The 20,977-nt window shown below is 40.8% G+C and overlaps 1 protein-coding gene across 1 annotated transcript in view; it reads left to right on the top strand.

Annotated features, from left to right (window-relative positions):
- CEP290 (centrosomal protein 290) overlaps nucleotides 1-20,977 on the top strand; it is a 222,067-nt gene that overhangs the window by 50,608 nt on the left and 150,482 nt on the right. The window contains exons 16-17 of the mRNA XM_075209376.1: nucleotides 1,549-1,636; nucleotides 17,350-17,462. Of these exons, the coding sequence (XP_075065477.1) occupies nucleotides 1,549-1,636; nucleotides 17,350-17,462 (201 nt within the window). The remainder of the gene's footprint in view (nucleotides 1-1,548; nucleotides 1,637-17,349; nucleotides 17,463-20,977) is intronic.

Below are 20,977 nucleotides of genomic sequence, written 5' to 3'. Positions count from 1 at the left end.
TCAATTCAGCTGCCTGTATCTTCCCAGTCATTTCAACTAAATGGTTATCTTTCAAGGGCAGTAGCTTTGTGATTTTTGAGCATTACTTTGAATTTTCTGATAACTTTTCTCTTTTGTATTTGGACATTAATTTGCTGCATCTGATGAGTTTGGACAATCCTTTTGGATATGGTGGAAGTCGGCCATAGCAGCTGTCATGTCCACATGTCTACACCGCCACTATTCCGTGGCGGTATAGGGGAGGTGTCACAGTCAGCCTGTTGTCATTGTGGTCCTGTAAATAAAAACATATGTATAAGGAAATATTGGTCACATCATTTTTGAAGTTTATATAGGTGAATTCACTAGCTGCCTACTCATTTGTTTGCTCCCTTAAAGATGCAGGAGGTTGTTTGTCTTTGTGAGGAAAGTTTGATTTAACAATGAGACAATAATACTATTATTTTCAGAAGTGTATATATTGTTAAGTAAGAACAAGTCAAACACATGGCATATTCCTGCACTTATGTTTGTCAGCCAGTTTAATTTGCATTGATTTCTTTATCATGCTTTATTATTGCTTTAGAAAAACAGCAAAAAAACCTGAGGCTTTCTACCAGCTCCACAGAATTTGCCTAAGCGATGCCTCATTGGACTGGTATCTGACACACAGGAGAATGCCACCTTTTTTCGGCCAATTTCTCTTTGAGACATCTTTTGATATCCGCTTATTTCCTTTTTCAGGGGCTTACTGCATTGCGAATCCCATTCCACAAGTTGCGTTTGTGGCTCTATGGCTTGTTTGAGATAAGAACACAGCTCCTATCATGCGAAAACCATTTATTATGGCCAGACTTGACATTGGCCAATTGCCCATTGTCATGAGCCCCTATCTTCTCTATACCCTCCTATGGCTGTTCTTCCACTTCCTGGTCTACTGCCTTTCCTCCTCCACACTCTCACTAAAAGCAACCCCTTTCCTCTTTCCCATCACACACAAAGGACATATAACAAAAAACCCCACTAAACTAACTAGACTACCACTCACACACAAATAACACTGACAGGACTTAAAGTTAAGAAACACAGCAAACCGTAATAAGAACACACCAAAAAATTAACAATGTCACCAAGACAACTTTCAGAAATTGCTAAATAAGTACCTTCCAAATTTCCAAAACAACTATACTCTCCTCTCGTCTCCTAACATTATCCAAGATGAAGAAGAAATGCCAGGCTTTTTGTAGATAACTGAGGTCACAATATTATGCATGTGGTTTCCGAACCAATTGAAAACTGTACTATATAAAGACATGTCAAAAAGGCAAAAAAATAGTTTTGAGCTGAAAACCTACTGTTTGCAGTAAATTATGTTGTTTATTGTAATGTGGTTTTGGAACTTTGCAAACCTGCCTCACGTAGCTTGTGGTTTAAATTTTCAGCCTCCAAACGACAAGATACGGTTTCGGTCTGAAAACCTCATGTGATGTGTGGTGGTTTGCAAACCGCATACACGACCACTGCTTAGTGAATTTCCCTAATCTTTGTAATAAAACCTATGTTTGACAGATTGAACGACTAGAGGAGGAACGAGTTCAACTAAAACAGCAAGTTCGTAAATTGGCTCAAGAGAAAGGAAAAAGAGCTGCGTCTCTCGGTAAGCAGAAAGCTGAGATTGTATTCTAATTGTGACATAGCATCTCTGAAATGATTTATCTATTTTCAAGCTTGCCTGTGTTTTTCTATGTGGAACAATGTTGATCATTTCTGTTTAAAATATTCCAAGGATTCCTCATCTATTTAATATAGAAAAATATTAAAACATTACTAATTTGTCACCTTGCTGAATAAAACCAGAGGAGTCCCATCTCAAACATGTTTGTTTAAAACCCATTTCTTGCGAAAGCCAACTATTACTCTTTCTTCAATTGAAGTCATTAGGTGATATGACATTTTTATCCCTGCCAAGGAAGCATTATGCAATTTTGCAATAAATATAAATAGGCAAATACATAAAAAAAATATGCACTGCTACATTTAAAGCAACACTCCCAGGTAGGGTAAAAATAAAGAAGCCAGTCTGGAGCCAAGAGGGCTGTTCTGTTTATCTGTTGTTCCGTGGGATGCCCTTGCCGAAATTTGGGGACGAGTTGAGTGTAAGGGCCAGTCACACAGATTGCGGCTGGCCACTGATTAGTCCAACCTCTTTCACTAGTTGGTAGGGCCAGTGCCTTTGCCTGGGGTTTCCTCTTCTGATTTTCCACAAAGACAGTTCTTTTTGCATTAAAAAATAAAGCACATTTCACCTGTTTTACCAACGTCCACTGTTTCACATTACAAAATAAAATCCAGGAAAAGCCTTGCAAAGTATGTACAAAAAACAAAGCACAAATGTTCCTGTAAATATAGTGCAGTTTTAGAAAGTGGCTCTGTGTAATTGCTGCACAATTTCTAGCAAGCACTGCGTTTTATAAATGTCCTTCTCTGACTTTTACCCCTCTGAGCTACAGAGACATGGCATCTTCTTTCATTTCCAAAATGTTTCTGTTCTTCAAATGAAACACTTTTTTTCAATTAAATCTCTAAGGAATTGTTTAAACTTCTGAGGAACGATTGTCACCACATGGATTGATGGATTATGTGACTGCACATTATCTGACTTCCAGTAGTGTAGAATAAGATATTTTGAAATAACTACAGTTGCGCTTGTATAAAGAGGTTATAGTATGTAGAAAACTGGTACACGTGTTGTGAGGTTTTCTCATTCCATTGAAGCCACCTGTTGCTTCCTTTTGAATGTCAGTACAGTAGTAAATAGAGTCTATTCCCACCAGTTTTGTTAACCCTAACTGATCAATGACTTCCAGAAAAGTAAGCATTCTTAGTTCAAAACTTTCAAGTGACAAATTAGTGACGGTTCTGGAAATACTTGGGCACATGGAGAACCTAAATATATCAACTTTTAGGAATGTGATGGGAAAATGGAAATGATTTGCAGGTTTTCAAAAATCTAGAGAACATAGTACAAAGATAGATGGTCTGCAAGTTATTAGTGTATATATTGGAGGAAATAGTTTTACAAAAGGACTTATTGGGACCATGTGGTCAGTACCTATAAAGAGTGGGATCTGCTTGATCACTCGCTGGTATGTATTGGCTTTATTTTGCCATAATGCACAATGGTCCTTTAGAAATGCTTCACTTTAGATTAGAATAGACACAACAGTGACCTTTTTTGTTCTATGGCATGTTATTCACTGGGACACATGCTGCCTTTTTATTCGTCCTGCTGCAGAGCTAACACCAAGCACAAATACCCCAAAAATATGTGTGTCCATACCCTGAAAACAAAACTAATATTTAATATTCAAATCTTAAATATGTGTTGTTCCTTAGGCGCCATTAGTCCTCATTTCTCCTTCATCCATGCTGGGGGACATTGCTACCATTGGGGGATTGTATGAGGGCGCATGGAGTTGGCACTTAATAGTTAACTAACTTTGCTGCTTACTCCTCCCCTCTGCAACCCCCACTGACTTCAGTTTTTCTTATATCAGCCAATTACTTGGGCACTTAAGTACTGATCACCAGTACTTACTCTTAGATTATTAGATTTTTTTGATTTTTTTTTTTTTTGTTGCTTTTATTATTTTTTAGCTGACTAGGGTGAAAATAACTGCTGCTGGCAGCGCTTAATCCCTGTGTAGGTGGACGGAATTTTGTTCCGTCGTTAAAGATCCCCTACACTCGCTTTCTCTCAGAGAGGTGTCAGTCACATGTTTAAAGTGACAGCCGCATATATAGCACGGCTGTCACTACAGTCTCCCGGCAAGTCAGTCGCTGCCTTGGGCAGAGAGCATCGGCATTTGTCAGGTGAGCGGCCATTGCAAGGGAGATTCCAAGTCCCCAGCTGAGGCGGAGGAGGGACTTGTATCTCTACAGGACCAAATGATCGCGGCTGACACAGGGATAGAAGACCTGAGATCATGGACATCGAGCAGGGCTGTGATAAAAATCTTCCTGGTCCCTCAAAAGTGAGACATATCAGTGCGAGGAGTAAGTGGAGACCCCTCCCCACTGTTGGTACATCCCAATGCGGGAAAATAAGCATCCTGACAGGAACACAGAGATAGGGCAGACATATCTGTGCTCCAGTCCGCTGCTAATTTCTCTTTCGCACTCCCAGCATTCCTGTTCCTCAGGATAATCTAAGTACCCCTGACAGGGGACAGAATTGTCACACTTAGATATTATTCTAAATTTAACTGACTTTATAGTCTGTCTAATCCAGAGTATTATTTAGAGTACATTATATGCTGGTTTTTTGGAAAGTTTTATTATAATAAGCAATCCGGTTTTGGTCTGAGGCATTTATTACACCTTTTCTGAAGTACAACCTTACGGTTTTGGGTTCAAACCAAGGGCAAAACAAGTAGTTGTTAGTTAGTCCACTGTGTGTGTGTGTGTTACTGTATTTTTTCTTGATTACTTTAAAAAAACAAACAAAAAAAGGGAAAAGTTCCTGTGTCTCATACTTGCTCAAAATGTACTGCAAAACTCTCTGTGGAGCAACAGGACCAGGGGGCGGACTGTGCAAAGTGTGAGGCGGAGACCCATGGCCAGCAGGCTCGGGGGAGCTTGGTACCTGCGTTGGAGGAGTCTGCATGAGTTTCCTCACTGACGCAATCGGTTTCTATGCTTGCACAACTTATTAACCGGCAAGCATAGGCCACGACTCAGTCAACTACTGTGCATGTAGAAAGCTGTGTGGATGGGGCACTCCAATTTGAGAATAAAAAGTAATAAATTGTATTGGTATGCATTAAAAAGGGGGGGTAGAACTTGCAAGCGAAATATAAAATCAAACATATAACACACAGTGATACAAAATATAAAATGCAATCTGTATTGCAAGGACTCCGAAACGTAACTATTAGCACTAGTATAGATAGCAGTGAGCTATAATAAGCTATGGCTGTCTAAATGGATAAGCATGCTAATATATGCCCATAGATTAGTATAGTGCAACTCCTGTATAGCGATATAATAGAACACTATAATGCCTGAATAGATATAGCGCTAATCAAATATGATAAAGCATGCTGATCTAAATAATATAAAACAGACATGCAATTAGCGACTAGAGATAATCCACTAAATTAATAATGATCCCACAATAGGAAGTCGCTAGTAACAACAAATGACAGGTAGCGAGTGGAGCCTATTCCTGCTGATCGCGGGAGTATGTGAAGGGTCCCTGCCTGTATAAACTGGGGAGCGATCAGGAGGATAGGAGATCAAAAGACAGGAGAGCAGTAACGGAGCCCTGAAACGCCAACGCGCCTTTCTCTAAGCTGCTTTTTCAAGGCTGTCAGCGGGGAGACAATTGACAGCTCTTATATAGTGTTTCCAAGTAGGTGTGTCACATCACGTGAGCGACATGGCCAATAAGGTAATCAGTGTCAGAATAAGTCATGATTGGCACCTATTCTCACCCATCATGCATAGACTTCATGTTGTATAGTCTATGTCGATACGGAAAGAGCAATTTAAAAAACATTAGTAGTAAAGTTGTCATGCAGATATAAAATCCGCTGCTGACATAAGTTTAATACACTGTTTTAAACTGTTGCTGACAGGTATATGGGAGAAATAAGTAAATGAGAACTGATTCCCGTTCAGAAGGAATAAATAAAGAATTGTTTATATAGACATTGGTTCTGTACTAATACAAATTGTACAGTATATTCTTGTAAGCCTAATAACATAACTAGTATGATGTTTATAATATATATAAATATATGTTAATTAGACAGGTTGTGTATCAGAGAGGGAAAAAAAATTAGATACAATTGTAGTAAAATAGGCAAGTATAATTATGAGGAGAATCATAAGAATGACTTGCAGCTGTTCTAGTCATTCAGACCATTCGGTACCATAGTTCCCATCAAAAAGATCTTTTTGGTTTCTTTTTTCAGGAGTTCCTTTTGGATATCTCCTCCCCGAATTCCCAGGGAGACCTTCTCCATTGCAAACACCTTTAAATATTTGGGATTACAATCATGATGGGTCATAAAGTGCTTGGCCACTGTAGTAATAGTTTTAAAATTCCCCTGATCTCTAATCCCATTTTTTATATTGTAGACATGTTCGGACACTCTTTTTTTGAGGGTTCGAGTAGTCATCCCAATATACAGCTTGGGACAGGGACAAGAGAGGCAGTAAATAATGCCTACAGAGTTGCAATTGAGGAATTCATCAATATGCCAGATTTTATTAAATTTGTCCATATAGGACTTAGTAGGAATAGCATACTGGCAGAAATTACAGGTGCCGCACTTTAAAAAGCCCTTTGGTCTACTATGGGTGAATTTGTTTTTTTGTAGGTGGCTATGGACTAGAATGTCCTTCAAACTCCTCGACCTTCTCCAGCTAAAGGAGATATGTTTATCCAGTTCACATTCCAGGTCTTTATCGGAAAGTAGGACATGCCAGTGTTTCTGGAAAATTTCCTGGAGGTGTGAACTGTGAACTGGATAAACATATCTCCTTTAGCTGGAGAAGGTCGAGGAGTTTGAAGGACATTCTAGTCCATAGCCACCTACAAAAAAACAAATTCACCCATAGTAGACCAAAGGGCTTTTTAAAGTGCGGCACCTGTAATTTCTGCCAGTATGCTATTCCTACTAAGTCCTATATGGACAAATTTAATAAAATCTGGCATATTGATGAATTCCTCAATTGCAACTCTGTAGGCATTATTTACTGCCTCTCTTGTCCCTGTCCCAAGCTGTATATTGGGATGACTACTCGAACCCTCAAAAAAAGAGTGTCCGAACATGTCTACAATATAAAAAATGGGATTAGAGATCAGGGGAATTTTAAAACTATTACTACAGTGGCCAAGCACTTTATGACCCATCATGATTGTAATCCCAAATATTTAAAGGTGTTTGCAATGGAGAAGGTCTCCCTGGGAATTCGGGGAGGAGATATCCAAAAGGAACTCCTGAAAAAAGAAACCAAAAAGATCTTTTTGATGGGAACTATGGTACCGAATGGTCTGAATGACTAGAACAGCTACAAGTCATTCTTATGATTCTCCTCATAATTATACTTGCCTATTTTACTACAATTGTATCTAATTTTTTTTCCCTCTCTGATACACAACCTGTCTAAATAACATATATTTATATATTATATTATAAACATCATACTAGTTATGTTATTAGGCTTACAAGAATATACTGTACAATTTGTATTAGTACAGAACCAATGTCTATATAAACAATTCTTTATTTATTCCTTCTGAACGGGAATCAGTTCTCATTTACTTATTTCTCCCATATACCTGTCAGCAACAGTTTAAAACAGTGTATTAAACTTATGTCAGCAGCGGATTTTATATCTGCATGACAACTTTACTACTAATGTTTTTTAAATTGCTCTTTCCGTATCGACATAGACTATACAACATGAAGTCTATGCATGATGGGTGAGAATAGGTGCCAATCATGACTTATTCTGACACTGATTACCTTATTGGCCATGTCGCTCACGTGATGTGACACACCTACTTGGAAACACTATATAAGAGCTGTCAATTGTCTCCCCGCTGACAGCCTTGAAAAAGCAGCTTAGAGAAAGGCGCGTTGGCGTTTCAGGGCTCCGTTACTGCTCTCCTGTCTTTTGATCTCCTATCCTCCTGATCACTCCCCAGTTTATACAGGCAGTGACCCTTCACATACTCCCGCGATCAGCAGGAATAGGCTCCACTCGCTACCTGTCATTTGTTGTTACTAGCGACTTCCTATTGTGGGATCATTATTATTTTAGTGGATTGTCTAGTCGCTAATTGCATGTCTGTTTTATATTATTTAGATCAGCATGTTTTATCATATTTGATTAGCGCTATATCTATTCAGGCATTATAGTGTTCTATTATATCGCTATACAGGAGTTGCACTATACTAATCTATGGGCATATATTAGCATGCTTATCCATTTAGACAGCCATAGCTTATTATAGCTCACTGCTATCTATACTAGTGCTAATAGTTACGTTTCGGAGTCCTTGCAATACAGATTGCATTTTATATTTTGTATCACTGTGTGTTATATGTTTGATTTTATATTTCGCTTGCAAGTTCTACCCCCCCTTTTTAATGCATACCAATAAAATGTATTACTTTATATTCTCAAATTGGAGTGCCCCATCCACACAGCTTTCTTCTTTTTGTTCATTATACAATTAGTGTAGGGTGCACCCCCTGGGTAATTTATCCTGGGTCTACAATATTTATATATATATATATTTTTTTGGAGGAGATTATCCTACTATTTAGTGCGGTGACGTTTTGTGTTTGTACTGTGCATGTAGGTTCTTCTTCCACAACTCCTGTAGAAGCCATAACAAATTTGTCTGTGGATGTAACAAGGAGAGGAAGGATCCAGCTCCTTTCTCCCTGAGTTCAAGTTTCACAGGTGGAACCTGCCTGGTCTTCTTCTTTAGGAAAACGTTTGGACCTTTTGACTCTAGTCTTAGATTGTCCTATACTGGCTCCCAGAACTAAGCCAGCCAGGACCTATTATCCTTTATTAGCTATGTCTGATTCAGAGGGTTCCTCTGAAGAAGGGGAATTAGTGGAGGACTCAGGCTCTACCCAGTTACGTTATTGAGATGAGTGCTAGGAGTCAAGGCATATAGGATCTGGTCCTGGCAGTCCGACAGACCTTGGACTGCGTAGATCCAGAAGACCAAGGATTTTCGGACCAGCGTCAGTTTAAGCGAAAGAAACCTAAGACAGATTGTTTTCCGTGCTCTGAAGAATTAACGAACATAACGGAATCTGCATGGAAGTAACCAGACAGAAAGTTATCTGTTTTTCGCGGGTTTGCCACCCTTTACCTCTTACAGGAGCAAGAAGCGGCACGCTGGGAACAGGCACGTCAAGTGGGTACTCCAGTAGCTAGGTTGGCCCGCCCTACCATGTGCCAGGTTCCCAGCTCGGCTGTACTTCAGGACCCTACGGACTGGAAGATAGAAGGTTTCCTCAAGAATATCTTTACTGGGGCCGGTACAGCTTTCAGGCTGTTGTCTTTGTCTGCCTGGGTGGCTAGTGCCATGGAATTGTGGGCAGAGCAACTGGCAGCAGGATTCCGAATTACTACCCCTAGCCCTACATCTAAAGAAGGCTTCATGTTATCTTTGAGGCAGCTCAAAATGCAGCTTCCATTTCTTTTTCGGTATCTGCATAAGTCATGGTGGCACGGAGGATTCTTTGGCTACGCTCTTGGGAAGCAGATTCAGACTCCAAGAAGTCTCTTTATTTGCCCTACCTCTTTCGAGCTCAGTCCTATTTGGGCCAGAATTAGATAATCTAATCAGTCCTCCAGTCCTCTAGGAGGCAAGAGTACTCTTCTTCCAGTGAATGGTCCTAAGCCACGGCCTCTGAGGTTTTGATCTTTTAATCATTCCTATTGGGGAAAATCTGGCTTGAGGACACAATCTTCAATGAGGGGGAGATTCCTTGCATTGCAGGGTCAGTCTCACAGGGGCAGAGGTTCCTATACAAAAAGACATACAGCTTCTAAGGTCCAGGAATAGGCGCCCGCATGACGAGATTCACCCTCTCCTCGCGTCCACGGGGGTAGGAGTTGCCTACAATTGTTCAAGGCCCAGTTGGCGGCATCCTCCTGGATGTAAACATAATTCCATACTTGAACAACCTTCTATTCAAGGCCTCTTCAAGGCACCTGCTGGAGGAACATTGACTCTTTCCATCAGAATCCTGGAACAACACGGGTGGATAGTCAATTATCCAAAATTCCAACTGCTTCCTTGCCAAAATGTGTTGTTCTTAGTGCTCTTAATGGACACAGAGAATCTTTCTTCCGGAATCCAAGGTTCATTCTTTTCGGATATCTGTAAAGGAAACTCTAGATCACCCTTGTCCTTCCATGCTCTTTGGCATGAAGGTCATAGGAAAAATGGTTTTGACTTTGAAACGATTCCTTACAGTCTCTTTCACTCCCGTGCCTTCCAGTGGGACCTTCTGAGACTAATCGGTATCTCCCCTCCATCTTGAGGCTCAGAAAATCTCCTTGGCCAGGGAGACTCGGCTGTCTCTTTGGTGGTGGTGGGTTCAGGAACACTTAACGATAGGTCTATCCTTTATCCCATGCTCCTGGACCCTGGTCACCACAGACACAAGTCTGAGGGGTTGGGGGACAGTGACTCTTCAGTTTCAACTACAAGGCCTTTTGGTCAAGCTGGAAGTCATTACTTCCGATAAATGTCCTAGAGTTGAAAGCCATGCTTCTGGCCCTTCAGGGAGCGCAATTGAAATTGCAAGGAAGACCAGTACGTCTTCAGTCAGACAGTGCTACAGCAGTGACATACATAAATCGTCGGGGAGGAACACGTAGTGCAGGAGCCATGCAAGTGGCGGATCAGATCTTCTCTTGGGCAGAGACTTTTGTCCCCGCACTATCGGCAGCGTTCATCCCAGGAGTAGACAACTGGTAAGCGGATTAATTAAGCAGACGTGCATTCCTTCTTTGGAAGTGGTCATTGCATCCACAAGTTTTTCAGCATCTGGTTTGCAGGTGGGCCCTTCTGGATTTGGATCTAATGGCATCCCGATACAATCACCAGTATCCCAGGTTTTGCGCAAGAACAAGGGACCACTTGGCATTCGCAGTAGACGTGATGACCATGAAGTGGGAATTTAAATTGGGTTTCCTGTTTCCACTGATTTCATTGATCTCGCAGATTTTTAGACTGGTTCACTTACAAAGTCTTCCAGTGATCCTGCTAGCACCGAATTGGCCCAAGCGGGTGTGGTACGCAAACATTCTTCTAATGGCAGAAGAACCAGGTTGAGCCCTTCCTCTCGGACACTATTTTCTCAGACAGGGTCCGTTCCATCATCCGAATCTAACACGGTTAGCTTGAACAGCATAGCTATTGAAGCTGAAATCTGGAGATCCAAGGGTTTTTCTTGCAAAGTAGTAGAAACCTTAATGAAGGCCAGGCAGCTGGTGTATGCATGGATATACCACAGAGCGTGGCGAGCATATATCAAATGGTGTGAACAACGTTTATATGCTTCAGAGTCTTTTAGCATGTCCAGATTTCTTGCTTTTTTGCTGAGCTTTTTAGAGCGGTTAAGTGCCAATGCCACGCGCCCTCATACAACCCCCCATGGTAAGTCTCCCCCAGATGGACTCTGAGAAAGAGATTTAACGTAAGTGCAAAAATCTCATTTTCTCCTTCATCCATGCTGGTGAACACTGCTACCTGTAATCTCAATATTTTGAATAAAATACATTAGATTTGAAGTTGAAGTGAAATCCCTACATTATCGTCTGTTACTTTTGTCAATATTAAATTAAAAACCGGATTACTGTGCAAACACATACAATCTTAATCACTTGTATACAGTTATCATTGATATATTGGCACCCTTGCAGTTTTTTCTAATTTCTTCCAGAAAATTGTTGAAATTAAAACAAATTTTACTATCCACATACATATATTTTGTTTGTAGTATAATAAAACACAAAAGCATAATGTTTATAAAGTACTACTAAGTACTACAGCAATCTTGTCAAGCACATTTAAGGATTTTTGCATGGAATAAGTAAAGTTCCAAAACCTGAATAATTTGGCATAAATCTAGGAAACTAGGCAATAGATCATTTTTATTATTATGATTATTGTTAATTTGTTAGATGTCACAATGCTCAACAGTGAGGACAATGAAAGATGCATAAAAAAGGAGGTGTAAAATATAGAATTTATAATTGCAGATATGAAAACAAAAGGGTGGGGAGAGTTCTGCTTATGGAAGGTCACAATCTAGTGGGAAAAGGGCAGCTGAGACGAGTGGAGATTGGGACAGCCGTACAGATGTATCAGTGTGAGTAGTATAGCAGGGTATGCTGTAGTAAAGAGGTGGATTTCAGAAAGTGTTTAAAGGTTTTAAGGCTGGAGAGAGTCTGATCAGGCATGGCAGGCTGTTTCATAGGTGGGTAACAGCATGTTTTAAAACTCTCTTTTAGGTGGAAGTGAGAGATGGTTACCAGAGAGGGAGTGCAGGTCAGAGGCAGATCTAAATGAGAGAGAGTATTTTGAGATGTATGATGGGGTGTTTGTTGAGGATTAGGGTGAGGATTTTGAATTGGATTTTAGAGGATCTGGGAAGCCAGTGTAGGGATTTGCAGAGTGGTGCAAAAGATTAGTCTTTCCGTGGAAGTTAGTAATGATTAAAGCAAGGACAGATGTGTTAGAGAAATGTCAGGGGGAGGTTGCAGTAGTCCAGGGAGAGATGAAAGTATGGATAAAAGTTTTAGTTGCATCTTGGTAAGTAAAGGGCGGGTTTTAGAATTTTTTTCAAAGGTGGAAGCGACCAATCTGACAAAGACCATATCTGAAGAATAAAGCAGATGATGGAGTCAAGGGTGATACACGGAGTCTTAGACTGAGGAAATTGTGGTGGTGTTGACGGTGAGGGAAATTTGATGGAGGTAGCGACTCTGGCATGAAAATATCGGCTATGTTTTGATGATGTTGACCTATAGGTAGTGTTGGGATATTCATGTGAAAATAGCAGAGAGACAGTTGGTTCCACGGTTTTTGCAGTTGTTATTGTACTTTAATAAACCTGTCACCAACTAATTGTAAATAGGTGGTAGCAAACTCCCTGAAGGTGCTATGTATTGTAATCTAGTCTCTGCACTCATTTCATCATCTTGCTCTACAACCTGTCCCCTTGACCCTATTCCCTCCCAACTTCTCCACTCCCTCTCCTCCACTGCATGCCCACCTCTATCCTCTTCAACATCTCTCTCTCTCTCCCCTAGCACATTTTCATCCTCCTTTAAACATGCACTCATCTCACCAGTTCAAGAGGATCTCTCCCTCTCCCTCTCCCTCTCCCTCTCCCTCTCCCTCTCCCTCTCCCTCTCCCTCTCCCTCTCCCTCTCCCTCTCCCTCTCCCTCTCCCTCTCCCTCTCCCTCTCCCTCTCCCTCTCCCCCTCCCCCTCCCCCTCCCCCTCCCCCTCCCCCTCCCCCTCCCTCTCTCTCCCTCTCTCTCCCTCTCTCTCCCTCTCTCTCCCTCTCTCTCCCTCTCTCTCCCTCTCTCTCCCTCTCTCTCCCTCTCTCTCCCTCTCTCTCTCCCTCTCTCTCTCCCTCTCTCTCTCCCTCTCTCTCTCCCTCTCCCTCTCCCTCTCCCTCTCTCTCTCCCTCTCCCTCTCCCTCTCTCTCTCCCTCTCCCTCTCCCTCTCCCTCTCCCTCTCCCTCTCCCTCTCCCTCTCCCTCTCCCTCTCCCTCTCCCTCTCCCTCTCCCTCTCCCTCTCCCTCTCCCTCTCCCTCTCCCTCTCCCTCTCCCTCTCACTCTCTCCCTCTCCCTCTCTCCCTCTCCCTCTCTCACTCTCTCCCTCTCACTCTCTCCCTCTCACTCTCTCCCTCTCACTCTCTCCCTCTCACTCTCTCCCTCTCACTCTCTCCCTCTCACTCTCTCACTCTCTCCCTCTCACTCTCTCTCTCTCCCTCTCACTCTCTCTCTCTCCCTCTCACTCTCTCCCTCTCACTCTCTCTCTCTCCCTCTCACTCTCTCTCTCTCCCTCTCACTCTCTCCCTCTCATCATTTGTACACTGAGACGCCTGTCTCACTTTCTCTCCTCATTCATTCTCCACTCTCTGCAATCAGGCTTCCACCCCCAACATTCCACTGAAACTGCTCTCGCAAAAGTGATCAATGATCTACTTACTGCATCTTCTAATGGTCATTTCTCCATACTCATTCTCCTGGACCTCTCTGCTGCTTTTGACACTGTTGATCACCCTCTTCTCCTAAACACCCTTCACTCCATTTGCCTTCGTGACAGTTATTTCCTGGTTCACTTCCTACTTATCAAACCGCTCTTTTAGTGTTTCTACATCTGGTACATCCTGTCCTCCACTCCCACTTTCTGTTGGCCCACAAGACTCTGTTGTTGGCTCTTTATTTTTTTTTTATTCTACATCTCCTCTTCTCTTGGAGCATTAATTTTCTCATTCCGTCTCCAGTACCACCTTTATGCTGATGACACCCACTCTCATCCCCTGACCTCTCTCCTTCTGTACTATCTTGTGTAACCAACTGTATTTCTGCTATCTCCACGTGTCCCAACTCTACCTAAAGCTCAACATGTCCAAAACAGAGCTTATCTTCCTTCTGCCAGAAGCACCACCTGCCCTCAAATCTCCCTCTTTGTCAATAACACCACAATTTCCTCAGTCACCCAATTCACATTTGACTTCACCCTCTGCTTTATTCCTCACATTCAGACTCTCTCCAAGTCCTGTCGACTCCACCTTAAAAACATTGCCAGAATATGCCCTTTTTTTACTCAACATGCTACCAAACCTCTTATCCATTCTCTCATCTCCTGTCTTGATTGTTGCAACCTCTTGCTATCAGGCATTCCTGACATTCATATATCCATCATAAATGCTGCTGCAAGACTGATCGTCCTCTCTCATTGCTCCACATCTGCTGCGCCACTTGGCAAACCCCTACTCTGGCTCCCTGTGTCCTCCAGAATCATATTCAGATTGCTTGGCCTTACCTACAAAGCCCTCAACAACCCTGCATATACATCTCAAATCTGATATCAAAATACTCTTCCTCCTGATCTCTTAGTCCTTTCACTGACCTTTGCCTTGTCTCGTCTATGGTAAACACTTCTCACTCTCACTACAAGACTTTTCCCGTGCTGCTCCCCACATATGGAATTCCCTATCACGCTCAATCAGACTTTCAAATCTTTAGATGCTCTTTGAAAACCCATCTCTATTTAGAGGTATCCCTGATACTACTATTCACACCCTCACAACTGTCCCAATCTCCACTCTGTACCCTCTTCCACTTAGAATGTAAACTCTCTAATGACCAGGGTCCTTCATCCCCTTTGTTTACATGTCTGCGTTTGATTTGTCTACCTTGTATGTCCCTGTTTTACGTAGGTACTGTTTTTCCTACTGTACGGCGCTGCAGAGCACTGTGGTGCCTTACAAATCTACGATAATAATAAAACTAAGAAATATATTTTTTGGAAATGCAACACACTTTGTACACTATATATTAATAATATATTGTATTCAAAGGTAGTTTCTTTTAAAAATAAAAAAAATAAAGACAGCTAAATGAGTATATTAGATGTTGTAGCATTCTTCATATTGTAGTAGCAGAGTGGAAGATAAAAGGAATCTGTTTTCCCACATAATTGAAAATAGTTGTTTTATTGTATTCGTCATTTGGTGAGGTATTGCAATTAACCAACATTATCAAATAGTGTTAGATGTATTTATAGTAGACAAAGATAGTTGTCCGTTAGTTTCAATGGATATGTTGTTTGTGGGTTTTGTTTTTTTTGGGTTTTTTTTTCATTGTAAAAGAACATGTCACTATAATGGAGCACACTGTGGATATTTGTTTTTCTCTGGATAACCAGTGAATAGTATGTCTGAAGGTAGCTTCCAATGACTTCCACACTAAGTTAGCGGGCTACCCAGTGTATACCAACCGCCCATACAACTGAGGACCTAGAAACACATTTCACACCTTGTGAAATCTTCAGTCAGTCCAGCAGGAGCCGTATCTTCATGCTATCCCTGACACTCTGTTCTTCCAGGATGCAGCGATAGAGCAATGCAGCAGCATGTGCTCCTTTATATAGATCTAAAGCCAGTCCCCACATGTTTCATTAATTCAAATGAGCAATAAAAATCCGCACCAATCCCGGTAAGTGCTTCAATAGGGGTAATCAGTTGGGCAGGGGAAAGTCTGCCTTGAGCTTACTAATCAGGACTAAATTGACTGGACCAATGGAAATAACATTTTGTGAGCATGTTCAGCTCATTCCTTCCCTAGAGGTCAAAGAGGGCAGATCTCTTATCCTGCAAGCAAGCAGGCTTTTGTCACATAGTACTTTTGATAACTAGGAGGGGTGGCCTGAAAACGGAGCACAAGGGGCTATGTAAAATTAGGATTCAAACAGTACATACCAATAAAATATAACAAATATACAGCCGTCTGTAATTTAGTTAGAATGTAACATTGGAACATTTCTCCACTTTCTTTACACAGGCAAACAGCGGGCTAGCTGAGGAGAGATGCTCATTTACTTATCACTTCCTGTTTCCATGTTCACACCATTTGCTGTTTGCTGGAGCTGTCTTTACTTTTTCATCCCAATTCCAAAGCACTATGTTTAACCTGGCATTTGTCACATTTAGCGTAATATTCCCTCAGGTTCAAATATATAATAAATGCCTAGGTTTAACACAACTGGGGATCTTGCGGAACAAAGGGCTAAAGAGTATGATCTGTCTGCACTTCATGAGAAACGAGGCACAGCAATGGTGGTGTAAAATTAACCCCTCATTTCCTCACAGAATCGTATGGTCTTGCAAAATAAATTATATCTCTATTATTAAATAACTAATTAACATTGCTCATTGGTTAGATACACACCCTTGTAGAGTGTACCTAACTTACTTGAACCCATATGGAAATGTTGTTTCTTGTGTGTTAAGGATGCCTGTTTGTTACAAAGTTATTGCACTTGCCCCAACCTTGGCGTCATCATAGCTGTTTAGTTCATGCTGATGTCAGCCCCATGATGCAGTGGCGAATACCATAAGCTCGTCCCCATTCTGCACATGCCCCCTAAGCAAGTATCATTTTCACATGAATTAGATGCTCTACTAGAGAGTTTACTTAGGCAATGAATGGACTTGTTTACTAAAGTTTATAAGTTTCTGCATTGCAAATAGTTGCTATAATCAAGATAATTTTGCTAACCTGAGCACAGTTGGAGAACTGAAATAAATCTGTGGCAGTAGTATCAGTGCAAAAGGGCGCAATAGTAAAATGAACCAGATGTATGAAAACTATACTTCCGAAAAATCTGTGTAATCACCACGTAGGAAAGTGTATTCTTGATGACCACGTTGCCCCCCCCCCCCCCCCTTCCTCCAATCCCCATAAAAAAAACACTTTGCACTCTTCTTGTGCTATTCACAACACAATAATATGATCACCCAGCCCATGGCACTGAAATAAATGATAAATGAGTCATTAATATAAATAAATGTTTTCCACTGCATTCCTATTGCAGTTCTGAGGATTATAGGAGTCTGACTTTTGCCTTAGGTTGTTTGTTTAAAATGATGATTATTATGTATTCAATCAATTTAATGCCTGGGATAATCTATGTGATATGACATGTAAAAAATAGATACATGAGAACATATGATTTAGACTGTTAACACAACTCTTCTTTCAGTTTTATAAGCTCTTTAAATTGTGTTTTTCACAGGCTTAACAGCCGATGACTTGTTCTTGAATCAGAATTCCCCCGCAGAGCTGAAATCTAAACCAAAAAGTTCCAGCTTCATGTTGCTGGACAGTACAGAAGAAATTAGGGGGAAGGTAAGTGTTCCTTAAACAATCATGCCATTTCTGCAGTACTCTCTCTTCCTACAGTGATAGGCATATAATTAAAAATGCTGAGATTTAGCTATACACATGTATCAGCTGTTCAGTGCTGCTGATGCTGTTGGCAATAATTATTCTAATCAGAGCTACTAGTGCTATAAGGAATAATGATTTTAGGTATTAGAAAGTTTAATTATAGTTTAATATATACATAGAAATCAACCAGTTGAACCAGACAAGAGTTTAAAACATTGGTGCTTACTACTGCATCCAGGCAAATGGAGACAAACATTAGATTTAACAAGGAATGGTAGCAGATGGTAGAGTTTTTTACCTTGTGCCTATCATCATCATTTAATTTAATTATGGAATGCCACCAATTCCGCAGCGGTGTATATAGAATATTTTTTTCATTCACTTCAATTTCCCCCCATTTTGGAGTATGGGAGGAAATCGGAGCACCCGGTGGAAACCCACACAAACACAGGGAGAACATACAAACTCCACACAGATAAGGTCATGGTCAGGAATCAAACTCATGACCCCAGTGCTGTGAGGCAGAAGTGCTAAACACTGAGCCACCGTGCTGCCCACATAAAACCATGCTAACTTTTTAAAAAATCTAATTAAGTGTGAATTCCTGTTTATATTTTAAACAACTGGAATGCTATTGGTGTGTATTTCATTTCTGTATAGATTAGTGATGGTCTAGATAAAATGGAGCCTGTACAGTTAGAAAGTGTTTAAACTGGTAAGAATTCATGCAAACATGCAGTAAGGATATGTACTACAAACTCAACAAAACAAGGCAAAAATAAATACAAGTACTCAGTTTGCCACATAGATTGAACCTCCATGATGATCTCACATGACAAAACAATTAAGGCTGTGTGGATTTTCCAAATTACATTTTTGTTGGCCAATACTTGATGGTCCTTCCACTCTAGTGGTGTGACTACTGCACCACTGATGGGTGAGGTAGCTCTATAATATAATGACCTAATAAAGTAGTTTTATCGTTTTCCAATACGCATTGTCTAAGCGATTTGTGTTTCCAAAGCACAAAATGATTTATTTAGCAGATGCAAAAGTTTTAGCAATTCAGTACATAATTATAATACAGTACAGCCAATACCAAAAGATACATGCATACCGCGCTCGCTAAACTGCGCTCCACTGGTACCAGCTTACAGTACTTCACTCCAGAATACTGTGGTCAGAGAATGACTGGACTAATACCAGCTAGAGCTGTATTATATACACTCATTGTTATAGAGAGAACAATGCAGATGACTTGGCTTTCTTCAGGAGAGTCCAGTGTAAACAGGTCACAGGCTAGTTCAAACAACCCCCTCCAAGGGTGAGGGTCAACATTCCAGATGATTCTTACGCCCAGAAATCAGTTTAAGCTAGTCTATTCATAATACACAGTCTGTAACAGTTTAAACATTTATTCCCTGACATCACTAACTAGAGTATGCAATGTGCGATCTCTTTGACAAATGAACCGGACAACTGCTGATAAATCGGGGATTAAAATGATACTAAGCATGACATAGTTCCTGCAACCTGAACCTCAAATATCACTAAAGTGTACATATAATCATAATATATAAACTAAATAATAAACTAAATACTATCTGCTCATAAATCAAATGGAATGGAACCCATATAAATATGAAATATATATATAACTAAATGTGCGAGTGTGTGTGTGTATTTTACCGCGTGATCGCGCCATGCCATGTGTTACGTGGCATACTGATCGCAATCGCACGGTAAAACAATATTAACCAATATACTTTTGTTCATCCAAATATACGACTTTGACAGTTCCATCCTTTGATAGTATAATAAACTATCACCTTAAAGATTTTTTATGCAGGATCTCAGTATCATTGCTCTGTAATGTAAATCCCTCTTTGTGTATGACCATGCTGTCTGTAGGTCTAAACAAGTTATAAGAGATAATCCTCAAAAAAAAATTTCTTTTTTCTTTTACTATAAACCGTATACCTCTGGAGCTTGGAGATGACCTTTTTTTTATGCCCTTCAAGGGTACAATAAAACATGTAATACATTATTTGGAATGGTACATGGTACAATAGAACATGTATCAACAATATAGAATATGTATCAACAATATAGAATACTCTACTACAGTTCTTCATGTCTAACAGGTTCATTTGTCCAAAGCATGTCTTTTAGCTCAGACAACATTTAGATAGTACATGCTCATCAATAATATCATCCTATGTCTAATAATGTCATCAGTTCTTTTCATCAACACTTGTGGGGCGGGCTATTGTCTGTTCATTCTACCCAGTCTCCCAATACTCAAGTTTCTTTGTACATGAAACAGTGGTCGGCTTGCCAAATATTGGGAGACTCTAGACTAAGGGACCTAGCAGTCGTACTTTCCCCTAGTGACCTCCCACCCATAATTCGGGAATATTTAGTGGAAGGAGAACTAGTCCTACTCGATATAATCACTGAGGTACGTGAGAGCACACCCAGCACTTTTTGGTCTACAACCTTACCCACCCAAGAATGATAATCATTCTCAAGGATGCTTGCTCAAGTCCAAATATTACTGGACCGGCATCGCTGGATATACCGCTCTCCAACTATGGGGTCAACGTACTTACTCCTCAGACAATAGCCCCTTGCACTTTCTCCAAGCTCCAAAGTTTCCAAATTTTCCTTTACCCCTGAATGGAATAGAGTAATTGGTTAAACCTATTGCTACCAACTTCTTCTTTATCCCCAACTCCTTAATATCACTACCTGAACAGCCTCTGTCACCTGTCCACAATTGAAAGAATTGACTGTCCTGAAAAGAGAATGAGATGAGAGAAACACAGAAACCACTTCATGCTGGACAACTGTCTTAGTCTTTGGCTCAGGTGTTGCTAACTGCATTCGAGGCCTCCCAGAACAGATTCATGAGTGCACTTGCACCCTTCTCTAGGTGTTGGCTGCTCTGCAAGTGGATGGAATAGGTACCAGTGTCTCTCTGCTACCCCTAAAGACGTGATGCTGGTAGCTCACACTTTGTACCTGTCTGTCAAATAGTCAAATAACCTGAGCATAGGAAATTCCTTTTCCACAACTTACTCTCCCGGTCCAACATCCTGACAGTTAGTGTAACTTTTCAGGAGACAGTGTTTTGAACGTTCTCGGTTGCTGTCTCACTATTTACCTTTCCTCTCAAGGTCTAGACTAGTGTCTCAGTTACAAACTCATCACAAGAAAAGTCAAAAACATTTCAAAAGACAACAGGTTAGGAGGCCGCTCAGGTGTAATCTTGATAGTGGGGAGGACTAGTGGCCAAAGCTATCAGCCACTTCAATCAAGTTTCAATCCTCATTCTATTCAATTCGTTCTAACTAGTACCATTACTTTATGTTCACACTGGTTTGTGGCTAATCAAAAGTATGTAATTTGTTACCACTACTCATACATTATACATTTATTATCAATAACATGAATACCCCTATCACCTATTA

The sequence above is a fragment of the Mixophyes fleayi genome, chromosome 4, assembly GCF_038048845.1.
Source record: "Mixophyes fleayi isolate aMixFle1 chromosome 4, aMixFle1.hap1, whole genome shotgun sequence".
Classification (NCBI taxonomy): Eukaryota; Metazoa; Chordata; class Amphibia; order Anura; family Limnodynastidae; genus Mixophyes; species Mixophyes fleayi.
This window is presented reverse-complemented; position numbering and strand designations above follow the sequence as displayed.